The sequence below is a fragment of the Amblyomma mixtum genome, chromosome 9 (genome assembly GCF_055824585.1).
Source record: "Amblyomma mixtum isolate Tamu chromosome 9, ASM5582458v1, whole genome shotgun sequence".
NCBI classification, from domain to species: domain Eukaryota; kingdom Metazoa; phylum Arthropoda; class Arachnida; order Ixodida; family Ixodidae; genus Amblyomma; species Amblyomma mixtum.
This window is the reverse complement of record NC_143020.1, coordinates 111936278-111961175: the sequence shown is the minus strand read 5'-3', so window position 1 is coordinate 111961175 and position 24898 is coordinate 111936278. Positions and strand designations below refer to the sequence as shown.

The window sequence follows — 24898 nt, the reverse complement described above, 5'->3', positions numbered from 1 at the left end:
GTCCGCCTGGGTATCTTCAACGTGCACCGACATCGCGCAACACACAGGCGCCTTTTGCGCTTCGCATTCAGCGAAACGCGGCCGCCATGGTCGGGTTCGAACCCGAGTAGACCGGCTCAGTAGCGAAGCGCCTAACCACTGAGCTACCGCGGCTACTAAAATACTGACTGCCATCTTTCGCTACTGAAATAAACTTTCAGACCTAATTTATCTCCGGATTTCTAGCGCGCCGCTTCAGTATGAATAAAGCTATACATTTGCTAGCGCCCCCTCGCGCACCGCAGGAATAAAGAATAACACCGACAGTTGTCAAGCCTAAAGGAGGACCAATGGACATCGACTCGTAGACAACTGCAATGTGCTCTTGCTTTACGTGGCATCGCAGGAATCGTCGCGCACGAGAAGCCCAGGCTTGAGCCCACCTCCGTGTGCGCCCGATAAATCCCAAATCCTCGCAGCGAAGCCGTGATGGCGCGCAGCGTCCGCCCGGAATGATCGTCACAGCGGCGGACAGCTGCCGTCGTCCGCGGACGGACCAAGCCCCCTTCGGCGCATCAGCACAAGCGTGAAATCGATCAGGTGAGCGAAATCGGCGATCATCGTTTCGGTTTGCATTTACGCAGCAGTGCGCGTTTGTTTCTGTTGCGCGCCCTTGCGAGACGTCAGCCGCCGGCGTTGACGTCCGCCGATCAAACGCGTAGACGTCGCGCCCTATCTGCGTCTACTGGCGTCCCCGACGCCGCTTGGAACTCTAGGAGTTTTAGAGGTCGTTTTCTTTTGTTTTCCAATCGCTTCGTGGTCAGTCACTGGTAACCGATGAACTGTTTGCAACTGACCCTGTGTTATCGAAGTGCGGGGGCGTTTTCCGTCGGCGTCAGTCGATTTGCGGGCATTACCGCGATGCGGGCCTGGGCTAGGAGTTCATGATCCTAAGGACACGTCGTTTTAAGCGACGTGGTCCTTCGTAGGTCTTAGCTTCTTCTGAGTGACCGCTATGCTGCACCTGCTTTCAGATCTCTTGCTTGTAAAGCCGTGCACTACAAAAGCATGTTTACCGGACACACAGCAAACTCTAGCCTGTCTGCTCGCGACAAGCGACAATCTCGATGCGAGCGTACATAACCTGTTTTCTGCGAAGGTCGCGTCTTATTTGTTTCTAGCCGTCGGTGCTATCTTTGTTTTTCCTCACCAAACATCGGAAAGCAGCCAAGATAGTTATAGACATCGTCTACTGCGGAATGCATAAGAGTAGTACTGTGTCAACATGGACGTGGCATTTGATCGCAATCATCCATGTGTGCGTGTTGTAAACTTTTGCGGGGGGGGATTCTTATGGAGTGGAGTTGGAAAACTGATCGCGCATCTAATTACGCCAGAGGCCTGATTTGGCATCACAAGCCAGGTCGCAGCATGAATTTACACTACAAATTGGCGGGGTTTTCATCAAAGATACCTTTAGAGACGTGGTCCTGGCGGTGAGTGTAGAAATTATGCCTCTGTAAACCTTTTCGCGACCCTCGGAGAAGCTTGTTTTTAGGCTGTAGGAAGAATGTGCAGTAGCTTCGTACCACAACTCTTTCCTATTCTACAGAAAGCTGTTGGCACATGTCTGCCACAACTCAGTGTTGAACATGACGGCACCCTTTGACCTCATTGTGTTAAAACCTGCTGGCAGCAAAAAGGGAGGTCATCAACAAACACATTTCCTTCTTCTTTAAGAGCAAGCATTGTGGTGTGAGCAGAGGGGAGATGATGTCCACTTTGTGCTAATGACACTTTTCTTTAAATTTCCCAAGCTGCTTGATGTTATCTGCAACACATCTTAGCAGACCACTGAGCCACCGCGGCGGTTAACTCAGCATGGACAAAGCTTCTACAAGACACAATCATATTACATGATGCGTGTGCATTCGCTATGCTCAGCATGGAAAAAACATTATGAATACATGTGCATCATGCAATACATGTATGGTTGTATCTTGTAGAAGCTTTGGAGAGTTTCCATAAATGCATGCATGCATTTCTAGAGAGGTATGAATATCTGTGCATGCTGACCTAAGCAGTATGTTACAGCAGCAGGTCACTGCAAATAGAGCAGAACAAAGGAATGTGCAGTGCTAGTTTGTGCAGTATTCTGATTCAAACAGCTCGCAGTACAAGCTGTCTCAGCACCTAGAGTTGCCGCTCTTCTCGGCTCTAGGAACAGGACACGGCTCTGTTTTCAGACAGTTTAAATGTTAATGGACACAAAAGGAAGGCACAGAGCCCCACAGTACCTGGCCTTAAAGGGGCTGCGAAACACTACCTGGGGGAATACCGGCTATACTTCAGGCGGGTTCTTTATGTCACACAGATGCTGACTTAAAAAGAGTTACAGGAATCGATGCACAGGAACGGGAGTTATTCAGTGGAGAAATTTCAAAATACAAGCAAACAAAACGGTGCCCTCAACTCGAATTTGGCGGGGCTTCCCACTCCTATTTCACTCTCCCAATGACGGCACCTGACGCAACCAATCAAAACAGCCAGCCAAAGCACGTCGCGGAAGTTTGTACTCCATGGTTGCCTGCTCTCTGTAACTTGTTCTTGCTGAGACTGGCAGCGTCGTTTCCATGCCAGAGCGCCCCTGGTGGTGTATTTTTATTTTACTTGCTTTGCAGGGCTTTTATCTAAGACAAGCAAGTTGTTTTTGTTGATCTAATATAAAACGCAGACAGGTGACAAAATGTGTCTCTATTTATTCACACAATTTGCAGTATATTTACTGTTTGTCCGGTCATCAAGCTCGCGCCAGGTGATGTCATATCCGCTGCTAAAAACCCGCCACTGTGTGGCGACACCATCAGAGCCATGAAGTTGTTTTTGGGAGGACATTAAAATATAAAAAAACGGAATGTATGCGGTATTACCGACGCTAATAGCACCATTATAACTCACTATATGCAATCAACAGGCGAAACAGTTAACTAAGATTGTGTTTCTGGGCCCCTTTAATGCTTGCTCTAAAGCACCTTTCTGAGCAAAAGACAATCACTAAGCATTTATTTCCATCCAAGATTGCATTTTCATGGCATGCTTGACACGCATTCTACCACCTTGTGCTTCAAACGTGCAATGCACTAAGGTCTTGCATCAGAAATTAATACATTTCTTTTTTCTGATTTGCCTGGTACCGTGCCTTTCTTCTCTGTGTCTGTTGAACACTAAGACTCCAGGAGTATCCACTTGTGCCCGCACTCATTTGAGCCCTATATGTAGGTGATGACAGCATTATGACAGCTGACCATCCTTCTTGGCCGTCTTCCCTCTTGCATCATCTCAGCAGAAATTGCACTTCTACTTGCATCAGTGATTGTAGGGCAGACATGAAGATTTCAAAACGTGCAGTGAACGTTTATGGTGTACATTAAAATGTTTGAAAACATAAACAACCAGCTGTAGTTCGTTTGAAGGCAGTGGGAGCAATCCAAGATGGCGGCACTAGCGTTTGGCATTTCTTGGAGAGAACGTATAAGCCACTTCCATTTGGACGTGCCCTTTTAGTGAACATACCTAAGAAAGCATGGGTTTGGTGTTCCAAGCATTCTTAGAAACTTCGAATTATTGTCCTGTGTGGCCAATTTTCCTAATTTAAATCGGATTTAACGTCCCAGCTACTGCTTTTTTTTTTTAACTCACTGCAGATGGTTGGAGGAGTCAACCAACTTTTCAGCCAGTCCCGTGGCGGCTTGCCGCTCTGCTGTCGGTGGAGTGATACTTAGCGATCGGCAAAAGCAATGAGTCCACATGTATTTTTATTTCTGTGGGCCTAATTTGCAGCTATGTAGTCTCTGACTGGATCTATTTATTCACAGAAACCTAAAAAACTGTATAAAAGCGAAAGCAAAGCCGTCACAAAACTGGCTGAAAGGTTGGCCGAGTCCTCCTACCATCTGCGGTGAGTTAAAAAAAATATGGGAGCCGGGATGTTTAATCCTATTTAAATTAAGGAAGTCTGCCTCACAGGACAATAATTTGAAGTTTCTAAGAATGCTCGGAACATGTAGGTCGAGTTCCCGCAGTAAAAAGACGAGTTCAGATTCCCCTTCAATGCGCCTTTAAGTCGAATGTCTTATATGGCCCATTGGCTATGAAACCCGTTGTCATTGTCGGTGTCCAGGAAAAGTGTTTCACAAAACCCCCAGCGAAGTCATCAGCAGAGAAAAAAAATCTTGTGAAGGTGCAGGGAATTCAACCGAGGACCTTCAGATTGCGATGCGATAACTGAACCCATATGACACAAAACCATGTTGCTTCTTGGCAAATAGAGGTGAGCCTAGTATATATATGCATTGCCTTACAACTGTATGCCAATGAGAAGTTGTGTCATTAGAGAGGAAGGGAAAAAATATAAATAAAAAAATTAATGCTTTCGCCTTCATAACACACGAGTATTCTTAAGTGCCCGCCGTAATTTTCATTTCATCATTTCGTTTATCGTCATTTTCTTTTTGCTGTTGCTTTCTTTTTCTTTCTTTTGTGGTGGACTTGCACTTAAAGAGCCCAATTTCGCAGTAAACTGAGTTGTTTTTCAGTACCGCACTTCTCTCATCCTTCCTTTTGTTCTTGTTCACATGGTGCTTTGTGCGCCACCTATCTCCGCCAACTTTAGTGTCCCTTCGTGAGTGCAGTTCGTCTGGCACATTCTGATGCATGCTGCCTCCTCCTTTTGCAGATGCATTGTTAGCGACCAAAGCTGGGCAAGATGCAGCGTGGCTCGAGAAGGCGGATGTGGTACCGGGCGTGGTGGTGGTCGGGGCTGGTGTGCTGCCTGCTGGTACTCGCAGTGCTGCCTGGTCCCTGCAGCTGTGACAGGACCAGCGGGGATGGTACCGGGAAGCGCCACTCCGACGACTCCGCGAGCAGTAGCGAGGAGAAGGAAGGGCTGCAGGTGAGTAAACCTTTTCATGGCTGCCGAAAGTGACTACCGAAAGTGACTAGAACATCAACTACCGGTCATTTCATCAGTCTATTGTAGTCACAGGCCTCACCGTAGTCTCCCAGTTTGTTTGGTGCAGAAAACTATCTCCTTTTTGTTTTAGATTGCCAGCCTTTAAAGCAACGTTATAGGTCAGAGATTATCTGGCTTGCATGAAAAGTGTCTCTGCATCGTAAGGCAAGTAAAGAAGCATGTATGTGGACAAATTTTTGGGAAAAAATAAAAGCAGTTGAAGCATTGAGGTGGATGTGGGTGAAGATGTAAATATCAACAAAATGGGTGTCTGGTTAATGCGTTTAGTTGGGCGAGCTTGTAATGTCTCCCTAAATTCATCTTTTCTAGTGTGTAGCAAGTTTGCAGACAGGCAGGTCTTGTTCTGTGTAGTGTTCTGGGTAGTATGTAGTATTGAGAGTAGTGGGTAGTGTCTGCAAGTTCGCTAGAAGAAGATTAATTTAGAGTGTTTCGTTAACGTTGCAGGTAAGCATCTTATGTTCATATGCACTTACCAGTCAACTGTATGTGTATATTCATTTCTATGTTCTGTTCTATTCTATTCTATTCAATTCTATTCTATTCTGCCGCCGCGGTGGCTCAGTGGCTATGGTGCTCGGCTGCTGGCCCGAAAGACGCGGGTTCGATCCCGGCCGCGGCGGCTGAATTTCTTTGGAAGAGAAATTCGAGGCCCGCGTACTGTGCGATGTCAGTGCACGTTAAAGAACCCCAGGTGGTCGAAATTTCCGGAGCCCTCCACTACGGCGTCTCTCATAGCCTTAGTTGCTTTGGGACGTTAAACCCCATAAACCAAACCATCTATTCTATTCTATATTTTATTCTAGTTATTGTAATGCTAATGTTTGCAGCTATTTTAGGCTGTTGACAGCTTACGCATATAGCGAGGGCCTTTGAAACTAGGAATAAGTCCGAAATTCTACCACGGATAGCCTTGACAGCCTCCACTCTTTCAGCCGCACTTATGGGTGAGTGCTTTGCAATACCGAGACAATCATAGCTTATCATCTTCAGAGGTGATTGGTCAGACTACAGACGGCGCTGGTGTGAGTGTGTTCGTTGAGGGTATTCATTGTCACGTTTTGTCGATGCTGTGTAAGCAGTGAGAGTGTGATGAAAGGTGCCTGAATTAGCATAAGCCTTGAAGGTAGCGTAAGCCTTGAAGGTAGCGATGTTCCCACCTTGTGGACAGATGAATCGATTTTGTGGAGATCAGTGTCACATTATGAATGCACTTTCTTGAGCACATGGTCACCAGTTCACACAGAATAGAGCTATGCCCGTCTGAGCTGAGAAGTTTTGGGTTATGTCAATGAGCAAGATTGGAAATGTTGCTCAGTCTTGCTTTTTTTCTTTCTCCAGGCGCCTGCTTCCGAGGTCCATCTGCCAGCGCTGTCAAAAGCGAGTGCTGTTGGTAACAGTGATGACGTATCATCGAATCCAGAAGCCAGAGAAACGCCGGAGGCCCGCAGCAAGAACCGGTTCGAGCCCGTGCCTGTGACGCGGACTGTACAGACACCCAGCGGGGATTTGTCCAATGAACAGACACGAAAACTCGAGGTGAGTTGACTTGCTCGTTTCACTGTTTTCTCCAGCGCTGTTGGCAATAGTGTGGTTAGAGGAGAGCCTTGAAGATAAATTGCTCTGTTAGGGAAAAAATAGAACGGCATGTTTTCTTCCCGCGTCACTCAATTCAGACTCCTGACATTAATGATTAGGTCACTGAGTGAAAGTGAGTGATGGCATCGTTTAACATAAAGAGTTTCTCACATAGATAATTGTATTAGCATGATTGCAGTGTGCCTGTAAAAAATCAACTGTGGGAGCAATACCTGTTTTTTTTTTTATTTCTGCCTTCTCTAGTTTATAAAAGTTCCATTTTCAATAGAGGTAGCCTCCTTCGTAAGTACTGAGATGCGGTGATCAAGCAATACACAAAAAAATCTCATTATGACTGATCTGGTCTCAATGGATATTCGGACATAATATACCAGACTGCCATGTTTGGTTGGTCTTCCTATGTCTGCCACCGACTCCTCTTAGTTTGATATGGATTTCGTTACATTGCACATTCGGATAGAACTGATTACCAAGAACTTTTTGGCAGCAGTGATCAATTTTTTGTATTCCTCAGTGTACAGTTGTGGGCAGAAATTAGAGCCCCCCCCCTCGTGTGCCAAAGCTTGCCCACTCTGGACACCACCTGACAAAGCCGTACTGAAGTCTAGACCGGCGCCCTGGGCCGGTCTCGACAGCAGAAGGACTTCGTCAGGTAGCGGCCCCCCGTGTAAAGCGGCAAGCTTTGGAACATGAAGGGAGGGTGGGGTGGAGGGTGAGCTTGAATGCAGTGGCGCTTTCATGTACCGAATTGCGCTCACAAGGGATGAGTTACCACTGATAGGTAGACCGAAACTACCTTTGGCCCTAGAAGTAATGCAATTAGGTCTGCTCCACGAGTAGATCCCCAACGCCTCGATTACGGATGGTCATTCACGAAAGAGAATGCAGATTTATTCACAGGAGTACGCAGTAAAATTCAGAGCAGTACACTGTACGCTTTGTCTCAAGTGGCCTGTAAGGAAGGGACGACCAGCCAACCTTGCCACCATGACACAAGTGGTCTGTTTTGTGTGTGGTCCACAAAAAACACACACCTCTGAGCGAAGTTCAACTGTCTCACCACCATGACGGTGTGTAACCTTATACACATCTGGGTGGTGAGTGTTGTCCGCTCGCATGGAGATGCTTTCCGTAGATGGGCAATGCAACCTCCGTACACTGGACCTTAACTGGTCCAGATCAGTCTGAATTGAAAGCTGTCAGCCATGCAGCTTATTTTAAGCTTTGTAGATTGCTTCGGAGTGAGTCAGTCTCTTGTAACAGTATTTTGTGTACTTCTTTTACAAAAGACTGAAATCTTTAACACTATAAGGTCTGTTATGAGAATGTATACCGTATTTACTCGCATAATACGGGAAATCCGGCTCAAAGTTCAGGATGTGCCTATTACGCGAGGTAAAATTTTTGGAAATTTTTTCAACTCGCACTATTGAACATACCGCATAAACGTACCCGTGTACGGGCTGCACCCTGTTTTCCAGGGTGTTCAGGGGGAAGGCGTCGGCTTGCAATCATGTAAATACAGTATTGATCTCAGGGCCAAGTTTGGGGTGCGCCTATTATGACCAGAAATAAAAAAAAAATTGATTTTTCGTGACCAGACTGGGGGTGCGCCTATTATGCGAGTGCGCCTATTATGCGAGTAAATACGGTACTGTGCTAGGCCAACCGCAATTTGTCATTGGGGGCAGCTTAAGACCTTGAATCGGTGGCCTCGGTTTCAAAACCAACGCAGAGAAAAGAAGGGGAGATGACATCAACAGCAGATGATGCTACCGTCGAACAGAAAGCGGAAGATGAAGCTGGTGGTGAAGGTGCGCTGCCACCCGCCAAGGGCGACTCGGATCCGGATGCTGCCTCCGCTGCTGGTGATGTGCCTTCTGCACCGAAAGCAGCCAGCGAAGAGACACAAGTGCCGCCACCTGAACCAGCTCCTCTGGAACTGACAGAAGAGGAGAAAAGAGGCAAGCTTCTTTTCCTTTTGTGCGTCTTCATTTATATAGTTGTTTACTCACTTATATCACTGTTAGCCGTTTTAAAGCTGTTTCAAGATGGAAACAAGTTGATGCTGAGTTGACGCTAATACAGTTAAATTCCAATGTAACAAACTTCAATGTAGCGAAATCCTCGTTATAATGAAGTATTCCTAACCCTGCAGAGGTGGCTCGGTGGTTATGGTGCTCGGCTGCTGACCCGAAACACGCGGGTTCGATCCCGGCTGCAACGGTCAAATTTCGATGGAGGCGAAATTCGAGAGGCCCGTGTACTGTGCGATGTCAGTGCATGTTTGAAAACCCCAGGTGGTCGAAATTTCTGGAGCCCTCCACTACGGCGTCCCTCATTGCTTTAGTCACTTTGGGACGTTAAACCCCATAAACCAAACCTACTAAATAAGTAATCCAGTGTTCATAACTTTCCGTCCAAAGAGCGCCATGTATTTTAGCTTCAATACAACAAAGTAGATTTTGCTGCACTTTCAATATAACGAAATTACATTGCTGGCTGTGCCTTGCGTAACAGACTCTCATGTCCTTGGTTGGCACTCATGATGGGCGTATGGCTTCATATTGATATTAACTGGCAACATCCACACTTATCCAACATCCTCCAGAAAGAAATTATATATAATTGCTGTTTTCTGCAGGGTCCGTCAAAAGTTCCCAGGCCACATGGTCCGCTTTTCATCGGTATATCCTGGCACTTAAGATTCCGATAGAGCTACCGAGGTTCTCAGATGGTAGAACGATCCTTCTTCTATTCTCTACAGATATTTTGAGCTTCGAGGGTATCTCAACAGCCCGACTATGCTGCTCAAAAGCAAACCCTGTGGCCTTGGAACTTTTGACGGACCCTGTACCTAGCTGTAGGAATTAAACAGGGAGGCTGTCAGTAAAGCTCATAACGAGACTAAGAAGAATGCAGCTAGTGACGGAAAGGAAACTGATGCGTGCAATGCTTGTGAGTCCAGAGTGAGCGGTGTTCATTACCTACAGGGCAGATACAGGTGAGCATCCAAGCTGAGTTGGGGATGAAAAAAAAACGAGTGTGACCTGTGAGCAGAATGAGTGAGCTGCGGTGTCTTGGGGAAACATGATGGTCACGATGGGCAGAGCAGTCATGCACTGAAAGTGATGTCCCATTTTATGGCTTTTCTCATACACAGCCTTAGTGGTTGGCTTCTAGACACATTTTCTGTGCCTATCGTGCTTCCCAACAACTCTGGTTTCTGTTTGTTTTCTGCAGCCATCAGCCTCTACGAGGCAGCCAGGGCGTTGCTGAACTCAACCGACTCCGACAGGAGAAAGTAAGTTGTCGCGACACCCAATGCTTGTCCATGTCCATGCAGTAAGTTTCCCGTTCGTTTAGGTGCTTGCATGCTTACTTGTTTTCTTGTTAAATATTACGTTGCCTTCACTAATTAGCAAAAATGTCCAGGTCTGTTAATGTCTGTCAAACTTTCCTGTGCCAAGCTCGCTTCATGGGGCATTCAACTGACTCACAGTGTGGCAGCTTAATGCAATCTCCTGTTGTATTATGTCACCATGAACCAATGTGCTCGGGCCAAGGAGACAACACTAGTGACATCTATTTCTTCACTTGCAGCTGAGAGCTGCGTGGTATCGGATTTTCTTTTTTTCTCATTTAACCACGTTGGTAAATATTTATTCATCATCCGTAGCATCAAAGGCTTTATGATGGGTATGAGTCGGAGACAAGAACTAGTGTATGATCAGACAATCTGATGCAACAAATCTGCGTAAGCAGTCAGGATTAAATCTTTTCCAAATGGTTCTTTGTTTTGGTGCTTTTCCAATTTTGCCCTGTCCAAACTCCTGAACTTGCACCAATTCATTTCTATATGGTGGCCACAGCTGGCAAAGGAGAGGGTTAATTGGAGAGACATGGGAGAGGCTTTTGCCCTGCAGTGGGCGTAGTCAGGCTGATGATGATGATGAAAAGGCATGCTCCTGACCATCAGGCCGGTTTGCAGCATGTTCACTTTATCTCACCACGATTGGTCACCCCTGTCAACTGTCGCCCAATCATCGGATCACATCATTATACAACAAACACCTTCCGAAGCGAACGCTTCTAAAAACACCGGCCACACTCGAAAGTGATGCCGGGGGAGCAACTTGTCGACCGCGCACTTTTGGCAATGGATGGATAGACATCCAGGCAGGTTAGGGAACGAGCAGGTGAGCAGGCGGGCAAATGAGTGAACAGGCGGGTGAGCGAGCGGACAGGCAAGTGAATGGATGAGGCAAGCGGAAGGACAGGCGGACAGACAGACACATATGATATGAAGTTTTGACTCTTACACAAAAATTTGTCAACTTTTTTTTTTCCCGTGTAGTAAACCCTACCCCTGCATTTATGTCAACTTTCTGGTAAAAGGTGGTTTATTATGCGAGTAGGTACGCTAGAAGGAGTTGTGCCCCATGCCCCTTTAGGCCCCAAGAACCATACCAGATCTACCTCATCTCTTACAGTAGGATAATTTGTCCTTAAAGGGACCATGAAATAAATTTATCGAGATTACGTAAAGATAGGCAATCCATCACTCGTCACCCGAGCGCAAGAATTTTTGAGCTAGCATCAATAACAACGAAGTTATAGACGATTAAAAATCACGCTCCTCCTCTCCCCCCTCAACTCGTATGCGCGGGGCACCATAAAAAAATTAAGAAAACAGCTCCGGGACTGGGCACCGCCCATGAATACGTCATTCACTGACGTTCGGTTTACGACTTCCGGTTGTCCCACTCCCGAGGAGCAGCGTGCGTCGGCAGCGTCTCTGCGCTTTCTTGGCTCCCGAACTCGCGACAGAAAGAGGCGGCAGAGGTAAATTGAAAACATATGCGCGAAGGCAATGCCCTGGATCGCGCTTGCCCGAGGGGGTCGCGCAGCGGCTCGAGCAGACGATTTTCACCGCTACCGGAAGTGTGCCCGTGACGTCGTAGCTGCCGCAGCTCGAGCGAATGACAGCGTGCGGTGGCCTGCCGACGTCATGGGACTAGTGACGTCTGTTTTCCCGATTTTGGTTCCAAAACGGCTCCCTACGAAGACACCAAGCGGCCCGCGAATTTTAAAAAACACGATTTTTAAAAATTCATAATAAATTGCCGGCTCAGTTCCGAAGACTCATACTTGGTGTCAATGCTTCTGAGCATCACTTCTAACATTTACAAGCGGCTTTCAATTCTTTGCATGGTCCCTTTAAGCACAGAAAGCTGGGTAAGTTGGTTGCTATTACAATTGTGAGACATTCCGGCGGCTAAAAAAGACACGGGCGAAGGTAGAGGAGACAGGACGAACACCGGTCCCGCTTGTAATCAAGCAGCTAGTTCCTGTGTGACGTCAAAGGTGCCCCAGTGTGTCTCCAATTGGTCTGTCACCTCGTCAAACCTCGTTTCAGAGGCTACGAGCTGTTGGAGGAGTCGGCCGATCTTGGCCACACGGAGGCTCAGGAGGCCATTGGCGAGGCGTACCTGTTTGGTGACGGGGTCGCTCAGAACGTGACCAAGGCCCGACTGTACTTCGAGGCCCTGGCTTCGATCGGGTCGCCGGCCGGCCAGACATACCTCGGCTTCATCTACGCCATCGGCCTGGGCGTCGACTCAAGCCAGGCCAAGGCGCTCATCTACTACACCTTTGGGGCCCTGGGCGGCAACCCGTTTGCCCAGATGGCGCTGGGCTACCGGTACTGGTACGGCACCAGCGTGCTCACCAGCTGCGAGGCGGCGCTCACCTACTACCGGAAGGTGGCCAAAAGGGGTGAGTTTCATGGCTGCTGGTTTGTAAGAGTTCACAAATATTCAAAATTTCGAATGCAAAGCGAATATGTTTGTTATTCAGTTCATATTTGAAAGGCCGAATGGATCCACTGAAGCGGAGGCTTCATGAAATTGATCCATAACATTGACAGATTGGACTGGATAGTTCATAAACATTTATCTTCCAAAAATCTGTCACTTTGGTAATTGCCGTTGCCAAATCAGCAGTGTGGTTCGATTTTCTTGGCGATCCGGAAATGTCGGGCAATGTACGTATTCGCATAATAAACGCACCGCTGCATCTGTTATAAAAACAAAAATCTTTTCCACGTGTGTTATAAAAACGCCCCTGCTTTCATTCTTTGAGAATCTGTACTTAGACCATGCTGCCTGGAGGCATTTCGGCGTGAACTAGGCGCTCATGCGCTCGCGTCACTGCGTGTTGTGCATTTCAAGTGGAGGGAGGGGTGGCATAAATCGCCAGACTCCGCCCCGTGATTGCGCAAGCGAACTAGCACACACCGGCCGCATTGGGCTTTGCTCTGAAGTAAACAAAAGGAACAACACCGGCTGACACAGAAAGGCATTTATTGCTATAACAACTGCAATGCCTGCTGGCAACAAGATACACTAAGGAATCAAGTCGTCCGACTCGCCAGCAAGGTTATGAGGGAATGCTCATCCACTCTAGGGCAGGGGAGAAACTCTGAGTCCAGGCTGGACAGGATAAGCTCGCGGGAAAATGTTCCCACGAGACCTCAACGAGTTCCCGAGCCAAGGAGAGAGAGCTGGCTCCCCCGTGCGCTTTTCTTTTTGTTTCTGTTGCGTTCTCAGTTCACTCTAATTGCCAATTTGTAATGTTTGAATCACCAAATGGCCAACGGACATATGTAAAAGTCATCTACCTCCCTTTCTCCCTTTTCTATATCTCCCTTCGTTCCCCTTCCCACATGTAGGGTAGCATACCGAGCGTTGCCTAGTTAGCCTCCTTGCCTTTCCGTTCACCTCTCTCTCTCTCTTGAATCACCGGCAGCCAAGTTTTGGCTCTTATACAGCACGTGTTAAGTCACCACTACTGAGTGGCGTACAGAGATATACAGCACCTATTGAGTGAGCTCTGTGACTCTTGTGAAGGTTGAGCGCAGTCGGGTCTTGCGCTTATCGGGGGATTCCTCTTGCTGGTCCTCCACTTTTTCGGTGATGGACTGTTGTGACGGACTTGTCGCGCTGCATTTCCTGGAGTGGCCAGTGCGGTGCCGCTAGTGTTTGCCTCGTGGCAGTGCCCTCACTCCAGGGTGGCGTCTTGCTTTTCCAGTGGAGCAAGACGTGAGCAAGGGCGGCTCGACCGTGATTCAGCGAATTCGACTGCTCGACGAGGTCGAGAACCCCGGCTCCTCTTCGGGGCTCATCGATGACGATCTGATCCAGTACTACCAGTTCCTGGCCGATAAGGGAGATGTGCAAGCTCAGGTGGGTTGGCCTGCACTTGTGTAGTAACTAGTGGTGTGGAAATGATTATTTTCTTCAATAGGGGATATTCAAAATTCCGCAAGTGCGCTTTCCCGCATAGCAATGTTGTCCCAAACAAGATGGCGGATCATGCGTTTCCAGCTGAAACAAAGCAAGAAAGACTGGTTTTTTGTTTGATTCTTCCAAAATACGTTTCTTACATTCTATCCACACCTTTAGCGCCTGTCCTGTAGCCCACGTAGTTTCATTAGCGAAGTCGGCCATCTTGTTTGGGGCAACACAGTTATGCGGGAAAGCACACTTGCGGAATTTTGAATATCCCCTATTGAACTCAATTAGAAATATGTGAAGCAAAATTGGTTTCTGTTATCAAATGCATACAGAACCTGCCCAGTCTCTAAAAATTGAAAAAATTGTAGGATGAATAATTGAGAGGGCAAGGGTGTAAACAAATTTAAATGCTGAAAAGCATGTGTTAATCGGGTGATGAGAAAGAGGAGGGGGCTTTGTATTGTTTTCATCTTGTGCACTACCCAGCTGTGCATTTTACAATTAAAAAGCGAGCAACACAGAGGTGCATGCAATGGGCATCCACAGTTTCAGCTAAGCTGTACAGACTTGCAACGGAACGCTGCAGTGCCTCAATGTGCAGTTCTGGCAGTTGCAGCCCCACAAGATGCATGGATAGACGGATGGGGGGGATGATACGAGGTTGCCTTTGAAACGGTGGTACCGGGTGCTACCAGGCTCAGAATTTCTTCTAATGCAATAGCATTAAAGGCCCCGTGGTCCAGAAAATGCGGTGCCAGCGTTGTCGGCGTTGAAGCGAAAAATCATGAGCATGGCTATGGCAGGTGGAGCCCAGAGAGCAACGTAGGAGGGCCACCTAGGTCACATGACCTTGCGGCGTCATCACAGCCTGCCCACGGAATAGTGAGCAAACTGCCCACCATGGCAGGTGGCAGTTAAGGGGGGACACTGGTCTTGAACAGAAAATTTTATTAATTTAGTCATAGCTATGAAATTTTCAGGGCACATGTATTTTTGTGTGCTGATTCTAGATATGTCATTTAATTTCATGTAAAACAATTCCTTGAGCACTTATGCACTTTTTATGCAAGTATCTTGCGGAGAGTTTTGAAGAAAATTTGCTGCAGGAAACTCGCTGAAATGTATGCTATTGGGTTCTCCTGACACCGAGGAATACAATAAGGGTAAAATTATCATCCTGGCTCTCATAGAACTTGAGTTAATAGGTTACTGAAGCTGCACTTCAGAAACAGGAATACACACTTTCCTTCTCATTTCTGAAGCGACAACTTCAAAACTGTATAACTTAAGTTCTATGATAGGCAGGAAGACAATTTCACCTTTATTGCATTCCTTGGTGTCAAGCGAACCCAATGGCATACATTTCAGTGAGTTTCCCGCAGCAAATTTTCTTCCAAACTCTCCGCAAAATACTAGCATAAAAAGTGCACAAGTGCTCAAGGAATTGTTTTACATGAAATTAAATGACATATTTTGAATCAGCACACAAAAATACATATTCCCCGAAGATTTCGTAACTGTGACTTTATTAATAAAAATTTTTTTTCCAAGACCAGTGTCCCCCCTTAAATTAGTGATTGGTAGCTCGGGAAGAGCAAGCCATATGGCCCACTGCTGGGAGCACCTGCCATCGCAGGGCAGGGGTGCATTGTTTAAAGAAGCTGGTGCAGCATTACGAAAAGTGCTTAGAAGTGAATGCCGGTTATGTAGAAGCAGGCTTGTAGAAACTAAAACCATCAATAAACACTTATACTAATGAATATTTCATTTCATTTTCATTTTTATTTTTCTTAGTTTTCTGTGTGCAGAAAGCTAGAGGATCAGGGACAAAAGGTGCAGTGTACCTGACTAGGTCCCTAAACCCTTACTTTGTTCCTAAACAGTGCAATTTTCAGGACAAAAAAATAAACTTTGAACTTATGGAATTCAAAATGCAGCAACTACAGATACAACACTAAAAGAACATCACATACAGAATTAATAAAGGAGCATACAACAAACACATAATGCTCTAAGAAAAACAGTAATAGAACTAATCAACAAAGAAGACATAGTTCACCATGTAAAACAACACACACAGATCTTGTATGAAAAGGGATCATGCATTCATAAATTTAAAAGTGTTATCGGACAGAGGTCACCATTATATTTTTTTCATGATCAAACGGACTTTACTCTTCAAATATGCCTCGTAATTCAGGTATTTTTTCCGTTCCCTTCAAGTCAAAATTAAAAGATTTTACTGTACCTGCCATGCTGGTCAAATGTTTAGGGGAATCCCCCAAGGTATAGTAGATTTGTAATAAGGGAGTAATTACTCATTGACATCCACCCGAGCGCAGCCATACGGCTACAAAGGACACAGCTTTCTCAGAAACTTCTCAGAAGTTTCTGAAAAAGCGAAGTTTCTGAGAAAGCTGTATAGCTTTCCTTTGTAGCCGTATGGCTGCGCTCGGGTGGATGTCAGTGAGTAATTACTCCCTTATTACCTGCCATGCTGGATCACTGGGTGGTACGAAGGTGCCTTCTAGTGGCGGTGTCTTGGTGCATGCACCAATGCTGTTGGTGCGCCCCTGGTGTCGCACCGACAATGCCCTTCCGAAGACGTTTTGCGCTCCTCCGTGCACAGGTGGGCCTGGGCCAGCTCCACTACCAGGGTGGCCGTGGAGTGGAGCAGGACCACTCGCGGGCGCTCGGCTACTTCACCCAGGCGGCCAACACGGGCAACGCCAACGCCATGGCCTTCCTGGGCAAGATGTTCCTCGAGGGGGGCTCCGTGGTGCCCCAGAGCAATGAGACCGCCTTCAAGTACTTCTCCATGGCTGCCGAGAAGGTGGGTGTCCACCCCCACAACTTCCAGTGGGAAAGGAATCTGCAACATCGTTGTGGAATTTGGTGGGAAAAGGGTCCTTAAAAGATTGAAGGGGGGTTTTTCCTTTGACCTCTACTTGGATTTTTATTTCATCTTTATTCACGGCTTCAAGACATCAAGTGCAGTAGTAGTGTATTTCAAGCACAGAAAAGTAATTAGCAGTGCAGGTACAAGAGTTCAAAAGCGACAAAAACAAAAAAAAAATCTGTAATATTGTCATGTAGTGGTGACTGCAGTCCGGCGAACAGGAACACAGCGAGAATGTCTTCGAAACGAAACTCTTTATTCGGGCTGACTTGCGCCCGCAAAGAACTGAATCACTCGGCGGCAGCGTGGCAACAAGCGTGCTCGGCGGTCGTCGAACAGAATCAGTTCTTTGCGGGCGCAAGTCAGCCCGAATAAAGAGTTTCGTTTCGAAGACATTCTCGCTGTGTTCCTGTTCGCCGGACTGTAATCACCGCTACGTGACAATATATTAGGTTTTCTGCGACAAAGAGTGCAAGATGGAAAGGAGAAAAAGAAATAAGAGGCTCACTAATCGTTACTGCATTTGAAAAGAGGTGGCTGCTCTCGGCTGAGGTGCTTTCCACTTGACTTTAGTTGCATTGTTCATTCAGCAGTGCTCTTCAACGTTCCTATGCACTTGCACCCCCTGTAGTTGTTGCAGGTATGAAAAAAAAAAATTGTTTTGAGCAGTGATAGTTGAAATAAAGGAAAGCACCCACTCTGAGTTCAGTCTTTGATTAGTCTCTAAGCTGGAGTCCACACCTGAAATGTTGGTGTCAGCAGAAACCGTAATTAACCACAGAGAGTTCTTTTTTCCACTTTTTTTTTACTTTGTATAGCTTGCTTTCCTTCGCACTGACTTTGGCTGTGAGCATACTGAGGCACCTGGTACATGTAAACTTGCTTTGTGCAGCATCATGAAGGTCACTAGCGTAAAGTCAGTAATTCCTTTACCTATCTGTGCCACTGCCTCTCTTAGATTGCAGAGTAAGCAGGCTAGCCTGTTGGAGATCTTTGAACTTCATCCAGCATGAAGAGCACTGAAGCTGTGCTTCTGCTTTCTCCTTCCAGGGCAACGCTGTGGGGCAGAGTGGCCTGGGCCTCATGTACATGCATGGCAAGGGAGTGGATAAGGTACGTGGGCAAGCTGCTACTAGCTCAGTAGCCCTTCTGCAAGGAAAGTCATAGCTTTAGCATCCATCATGGTGGAAGCACCCTGGTGGTAGCATCATGATGTAAGAACCATGGTGTAAGCACCACGGCGTAAGCACCATGATGTAAGCGGCATTGTGTAAGCACCATGGTGGTAGCATCATGATGTAAGAACCATGGTGTAAGCACCATTGTGTAAGCACCATGGTGGTAGCATCGTGATGTAAGAACCATGGTGTAAGCACCATGGCGTAAGCACCATGGTGTAAGCGCCGTTATGTAAGCACCATGGTGGAAGCTCCCTGGTGTTGCCAGCGTGCGGAAACGACCAGGTAACCTTGTACGAAATGGTGGAGGTGTATGCAGAGGTGCCACCTGGTGGGGGAGAAAGCAACCTTCCAACATATCGGAGGGGCAGGATTAAGGTTCATTTCCTTGCAGTTGAGAGTGTTGACCTTGTAGCTGCGCTCGTCGCTGCAGATAAGATACGTCATGTAGATAAAAGTCGGCCCTGTAACAGGCATGGCGGATGTGGACAGAAGGGGTTACTCTGACCACCACCAGGTGGCAGTAGCATGCGAGTAACGTTCAGCCATTCACGACAGTATTGTGCCACGCCAATACACGGCGTATTCAATTCTGCAAAGTCTTTCTCCTTGCCTTTGACTAACTGCAATGTGCAGTACTCTACTGCTCTGCTCTTGCTGACCCTACTGTTTTGCTCTGCAGGACTACCAGAAGGCGTTCAAGTACTTCACCCTAGCCGCCAACCAAGGCTGGGTTGATGGCCAGCTGCAGCTGGGCAACATGTACTACAGTGAGTGACGCTCAGCATTTTGGGAGTGCAAGGGAGAATGAGTCGGCCCGAGCAGTTGTGAACGTATAGTTTATAATGATTTCTCTACCGGGGAAGTTTTCTGGGGTTTGCGATGACAGTGTTATGTTCTTCATGGTAGCTATCATAATACCAATGTGTATGTCAAAGCAGAATGGTCACCGATGTCACCGCTTCAGTTTCACATGGCGGCCTCCTGGTTAATGAGTGCGTGCATGTGTGGTTGTGTTGTTCACGCTTGTGGCTCTGGGAACACCTTTCTTGAGGACAGATGTTCAAAAGACTGAGGCTTTCTCATTAACCATATTCTCTTGGCTTTACCCCCTGCGTACGACCAGTCCAGCTTTTCTCAGCGTCAAATGGTATAGCGTGGCCCTTATGAGAAACTAACAGCCTAATGTACAGGGTTGTCCAATTATAAGGTGAACACAGGAGCATGTGATTAAGTTTAATCACAGTTCCGCTGATCATCTCTGAACAATGATGTCCACATTTATGCACATGCAAGAAGCCCGAGAACCGTGACAGTTTCCCACGCCATCTGCGCCTGCTTGTTAGTTTGCAAGCAGCCAACATATGGCCCTACCTGTTCAGCCTAGAAGTGGATGACCCTGTGCATGGGTGGTGTTAGCAGCACAAAATAGCTCTGGGGAGTTCATCTGCTTCCCTCCAGGTGGCGGTATAATCTGTATAGACTTCCAAACACTGAAACAATTGTGCCATCATTCTGGAACCGATGCTCGAGGGAATGGTCTTGTGGCTGGTTTGACCGAAGAGCTTTAGCTGTGATGTGGGACTTTATGGTGGTACGCACACGGCCTTAACTTGGTGTGATGCTCCTCTGCGCAGATGGACTGGGTGTGCTGCGTGACTTCAAGATGGCCATCAAGTACTACACGCTGGCCTCGCAGTCGGGCCACGTGCTGGCCTTCTACAACCTGGCCCAAATGCACGCCACCGGCACTGGCACTGTGCGCTCCTGCAGCACCGCCGTCGAGGTGGGTGCCATGTCCAGAGTATGGTTTCATTCACACTCTTTTCATGATCATTATCAGTTGATTTGAGTCAACTGCTGCTGTGGCAGAGAGTGAGGTAAAGAGTTGGGATAGGGCAGAGGTTCTGTTGGGTTGTGTGTGGAACCTTTGGATACCTTGGAGTACAGTAAAACCTCGTTAATTCGAACTCGGTTTATTCGAAATCCCGTGTAATTCGAAGGTTTTTGGCGGTCCCAACAGTTTCCATGCAAAATTTGCCGGATAATTTGAACAGCCAGCGCGCCCCTATCCGGATAATACGTAGGTTTAAACCGTGGCCTCCGTGATTCGCGAAAAGAAAAATGTGTTGCCAGTCTCTGAGGCCAGTATAGTTGAGTTGCCGGAGTGGCAGCCAGGCGACACTGTAAATCAATTATCGGTTTCCAGTGGTTTGTTGTGCCTCAGCGATCTGCACAGTTGACTACTAGTCTCGGAGGCTAGCTTTAGTTGACAAAGCAACAACCAGGTGCCACTAGGTCACAATTTTTCTGGCTCCATTTCCGTTGTTTGTCTAGCTCGTGGCAGGTGCTGCTCGTAGTGTTTTGATTGTCCAGTGCCGCGATCAAACGTGTTCTGTGTTCAAGCGCGTTTAAACTCCGACACAGCACGCGCGCGGCACGGTGATGATCGCGGACGTGTCCGGCGGCTTCGGCGCACTCTGACCAATTGACCTTGCTCTGACCGCACCGTGGAGCATGTCTCTATTTCGCGCCAAGCGCACCGAAGCCACCCACCCAGAATGCACTACGCACGCCTACCACGCCACTCTTCCCCCTTCGCCACTCGCCTCCTCTCCCAGGCGGCGTGTCGAACGAAGAGCGTTCTGCGCTCGCGTCGGAGCTCCGCTCCAAGCAGTGCCCCCAATCAAAGGGTGGCAGAAGAGCGAGCGTACCCCCCTCTCCCGTAGCCACAAGTAGTAGTCGCGTCAGAGCGCCTGGCGTAGCGTCGCCGATCTGACGTATCCGACCACAACCGGCTCTCGCCCGCGCGCCTCTAAATATCGCACCAAGCAGTCGCGCATCGATGACTACTTCAAGTGACCGTTTTTCAGGCAAAATAAAGGTGCAGTGTTGATGCAGCCATGCTTCGTACGTTTATTTCTCATTTTCTGTCGATTTTTGATAATTCGAAAACCCGGTTAATTCGATGATTTTTCGTGGTCTGACGGACTTCGAATTAACGAGGTTCTACTGTACTTCTTGGGTTCCCTGAAACTTATATTTACTCGCATGATGAGTCCACTTTTTGTTTTCCAAAAACTCTTGCTGTTAAAGTAGGTCAGCTTTTAACGTAAAAGCGCTGCCACTTCATAGTGTTTATGCATATTTTGTGAAGACATAACTGGAAGCAATTGCATATTTCTCTTGGGTGGGCATCAACTGGCTGCCAGCTACTTTGGGCACCTTTTTATGGCTGTGGTACAGATTCTTGTCATGCTAACTGCCATTAACAAGAAACATAAAAATGTTAGTTCATTGAAATACCTTTGTAATGCTGGTTCTGAAATAGAAAACAACGCATTTCCCTTGTGATGTAGTTTCCTGAAATTCGGGAAGGATAATTGCTTGAATACCATAGCTGGCATCTAAACAAATTAACAAGAAAAGCTGATGAGATAGGCTGTCTGGTGTTTCATAGTCCTTGAATGCATAAAAGCGCAGCACATGAAAGCTTCAACTGTGCATGTTACAAACACGTAAAACTTCCTTGCTGCTAAAATACTGCTTGTGTGTGGTCAGTGCAGCCTCAAAGCATGTGTCTCCGGGTGCCTTTCTTTTGCAGCTCTTCAAGAACGTGGCGGAGCGCGGTCGCTGGAGTGAGAAGCTGATGCAGGCATACTCCGACTACCGGGATGGCCGGGTTGATGCCGCCCTCGTGAAGTACGCGTTCCTCGCCGAGCTCGGCTACGAGGTGGCCCAGAGCAACTCGGCCTTTATCCTCGACAGAGGTTGGCGAACTTTTCTGACCATTAAGTGCACTCGTTCTGTAGGCGAACAGTTTCGGGGAGCAGCTTTGATGTGATCGAGTCAAAAGCCGAAAATTGCGAGGACACTTTGACAACTAAAGTGTTGAGAGGTGAAAGCCGAGGACACTATGCCGTGATGACTTCCGGTGGATGTGATGTCACGCCGTTCCCGTGGTTGTATCGATACGCAGATCATACATCTTTCGGGGATCTTCAGTGCTAATTACGCTTAATTGCACATTTCTCCATCTAATTTGACACAAATCCAACGTTTTTCCGACCATTCTGTGACAATTTTCGCTATGCCGTGGCGACTTTCGGTGGATGTGACGTCACACCGTTCCCGTGGCTATATCGACATCCGTGCTATTTCGACATTTTCGCCTATAATTAATTAACTAATTAACCTACAGTCATCAAACTTGGCTTCTAGGTTCATTTTTTTCTCCTCTTATTTGAAGCAACCATTGGTTCTCTTCTTTTTTAGTTCCCGAATTCAACGCTTGTCATACGCTTTGTTAACGGATGACAGTATGAGCCATTAAAGGCTTTCGCCTTAATAGTGGGTAAGGTCAGCATTGACTGGAAAATATGGCTCGAGGGGAGACTGAGGACATGTTGAAGTTACTGTACCATCTGATTACCACGTTCTAATGGTAAAAACAGTACTTTAGTAAAAGCCAAGCCATTTTTGTTAAGGAACCTATGGTCATTTGGAGACATTATTTTGTGCGGGGACTTATAGGCTGTGCTACAGCACAAAAGTGTTCCATTTTTCAATTAGATTTTCTTAGAAACAAAAGGTTAAACAAAGCGCGGCCGTGCATAAATCCCGTCAGCCGTAAATAGTTCAGCATGAATGCATTTCCCATGTTTCTGCATCTGGATTTGTTCGTTTTGGATGACAGGAAATTTTGTATGGTAACAAAGTTTTGCTGCGTCCCCGGGAGATTTGCGTAATCAGTATGTTTGATTTAGACCTCAAAACTTCATTAGGTGCAGGCTCCGTCTGCTTTTATTGACGCCTTTCCTTTTTTGAGGGCCCTAACCGTGGCACAGAGTGCTAGGTGAAGTAGGCCTAAGTATAGACAAGAACCGCTTTAACCTCGACTCCATTTTAGCCGTGCAGTCCTTGTGCCAATAAAATGAAATCATGCCGTCACAAAGAGCAGGTTGGCATTTCCTTTTGAAAACTGGTCCGTGCTTTCCAGGTGAGAGCAAGCACTTCCCAAAGAACGAGACCTTCGCCTGGGCCCTGCTGTTCTGGAACAGAGCGGCCGCACAAGGTGGAGACTGCTTTTTCCTCTCTTTTATATTTTTATAAAAAACTTATTGTAATTTGGAACTCGCTCGCTCCCATCGTCTTCCCGCTCCTCACTTTTCATCCCGCATAGACCATGCAAACAAAATCTGCCCAGTTGGCGCACATACAAAAAGATACCAAAATGCACCACTAAATTTATCATTAAACGAATGGAATCAGTTAACTGATTTATCATCATTCCAAGCAGCATTGCTAGCTTTTTAGCTACTTTGTAATTTGATTGTGATGTTTTTTAAGTAATGTATAGATTTTCTTTTTCATACTTTTTTTGGTCCCATCTGTGTGTCTTTGTCACGGTGACATTGCGACATCTTCGCTTTTGTTGTTTAGTTTTTGTGGCATATTTATTATTTCTGGACATTCATGATCGATTTAGTTGAGGGTTTGAACCTTGCCGCCACAGCTGTATTTTGATGGCAGTGAAATGAAAAAGTGGCCATATGCACAAGAACCCCAGGTGGTCTAAATTTATCTGGAGCTTTTCACTACAGCATCCCTTATAGCCCATGTTTTGCTTCAGGATGTTAAGGGAGGACACGCAGTCTTTGAGACCAAAAAATCGATTTTCAAAAAATCACATTTGTGGAATCTCTAATATTTTATTATTACAGCTATTATTTTCCAACTGTGCCAATTTTTTCCTCCAAGAATTCAGTATTCTGACCATGGTATTAAACTCAGATCATTTTGTGGGTTGAATTTATGCAGAAGCAGACAATTTAATGGCATGAAAATTTTGGACACCTGGCTGTCTTAGCATGTTGATATCTCAACATCTAGGACAGACAGAGATGTCATATTGCTTGCTAAATGAAGCTGAAGACACAGTGTGTGGAATAATCGAAGCAGGTTTGTTCAATCGCACTTCGAAAATTTATAATTTCACAAAGTTTATCGATGCATTACATTCACACCTTGGTTGTTGATATTCCAAGTGCTGTAAAATTACTAATGAGGGTAAATTGGAAAAACGGCTTTGATTCCTGCGCTCTTTACTCACCATACTATGTAGCCATGGGTTAAAAATGATTTTTTGTTGAGCAGTTTTTCTTGCACCCAGGTACTAATGAATGACTAATTAAAATTAATTATCTTGGGAACCAACTAATTTGTGAGAAAGATAATTTCATTGTTTAAATCAGTATAAAAAAACTGATCGAGGTGCTATAGTTTCATTAGGATTGGAGTAAAAATAAGGAAAATAGGTCTAAGACCAGTGTCCCCCCTTAAAGGTGCACTGAAGAGGATTCTGAACTTGTCTTTTTGCCGCGGGAACTCAATCTACATGTTCCTAGCATTCTTAGAAACTGCAACTTATTGCCCTGTATGGCCGATTTCCCTAATTAAATCGAATTAACGTCCGGCTCCCGCCCTTTCTTTTAATTCTGCCTCGTACGATGGGCGGAGTCGACCAACGCGTGAAGTTCCTTTCAGCCAGCTCCGTGGAGGCTTTGCTTTCGCTTTATTTTGTTTTTTAGCTTTCTATGAATAAATAGTTTCATTTGCAGATAATATAGCCGCAAAATAAGCCCGCAGAAATAAAAATACGTGCGGACTATTTGCTACTACGGACTACTACGTATTACTCCGCTGATGGCAGAGCGGCAAGCCGCCGCGGGACTGGGTGAAAGGCACTCCACGCGTTGGTCGACTCCGCCCACCGTACGAGGCAGAATTAAAAAAAAAGGGCGGGAGCTGGACGTTAATTCGATTTAATTAGGGAAATCGGCCACACAGGGCAATAAGTTGCAGTTTCTAAGAATGCTAGGAACGTGTCGATCGAGTTCCCGCGGCAAAAAGACAA

At 46.6% G+C, this 24898-nt stretch overlaps 1 protein-coding gene across 2 annotated transcripts in view; it reads left to right on the top strand.

The window, feature by feature from the left end:
• Positions 1-304: 304 nt before the first annotated feature.
• The window catches only part of LOC149330754 (protein sel-1 homolog 1-like), a 29170-nt gene continuing 4576 nt past the window's right edge, over positions 305-24898 (top strand). The window contains exons 1-13 of one of the 2 annotated variants that reach the window (XM_089561411.1): positions 305-579; positions 4715-4930; positions 6350-6547; positions 8343-8571; positions 9851-9911; positions 12027-12385; positions 13700-13854; positions 16535-16738; positions 17855-17917; positions 18665-18752; positions 19620-19768; positions 21587-21752; positions 22982-23056. In XM_089561411.1, the coding sequence (XP_089417537.1) occupies positions 4745-4930; positions 6350-6547; positions 8343-8571; positions 9851-9911; positions 12027-12385; positions 13700-13854; positions 16535-16738; positions 17855-17917; positions 18665-18752; positions 19620-19768; positions 21587-21752; positions 22982-23056 (1933 nt within the window). In that variant the 5' untranslated portion in view covers positions 305-579; positions 4715-4744. The remainder of the gene's footprint in view (positions 580-4714; positions 4931-6349; positions 6548-8342; positions 8572-9850; positions 9912-12026; positions 12386-13699; positions 13855-16534; positions 16739-17854; positions 17918-18664; positions 18753-19619; positions 19769-21586; positions 21753-22981; positions 23057-24898) is intronic. The other variant, XM_089561410.1, reaches the window with a different exon arrangement.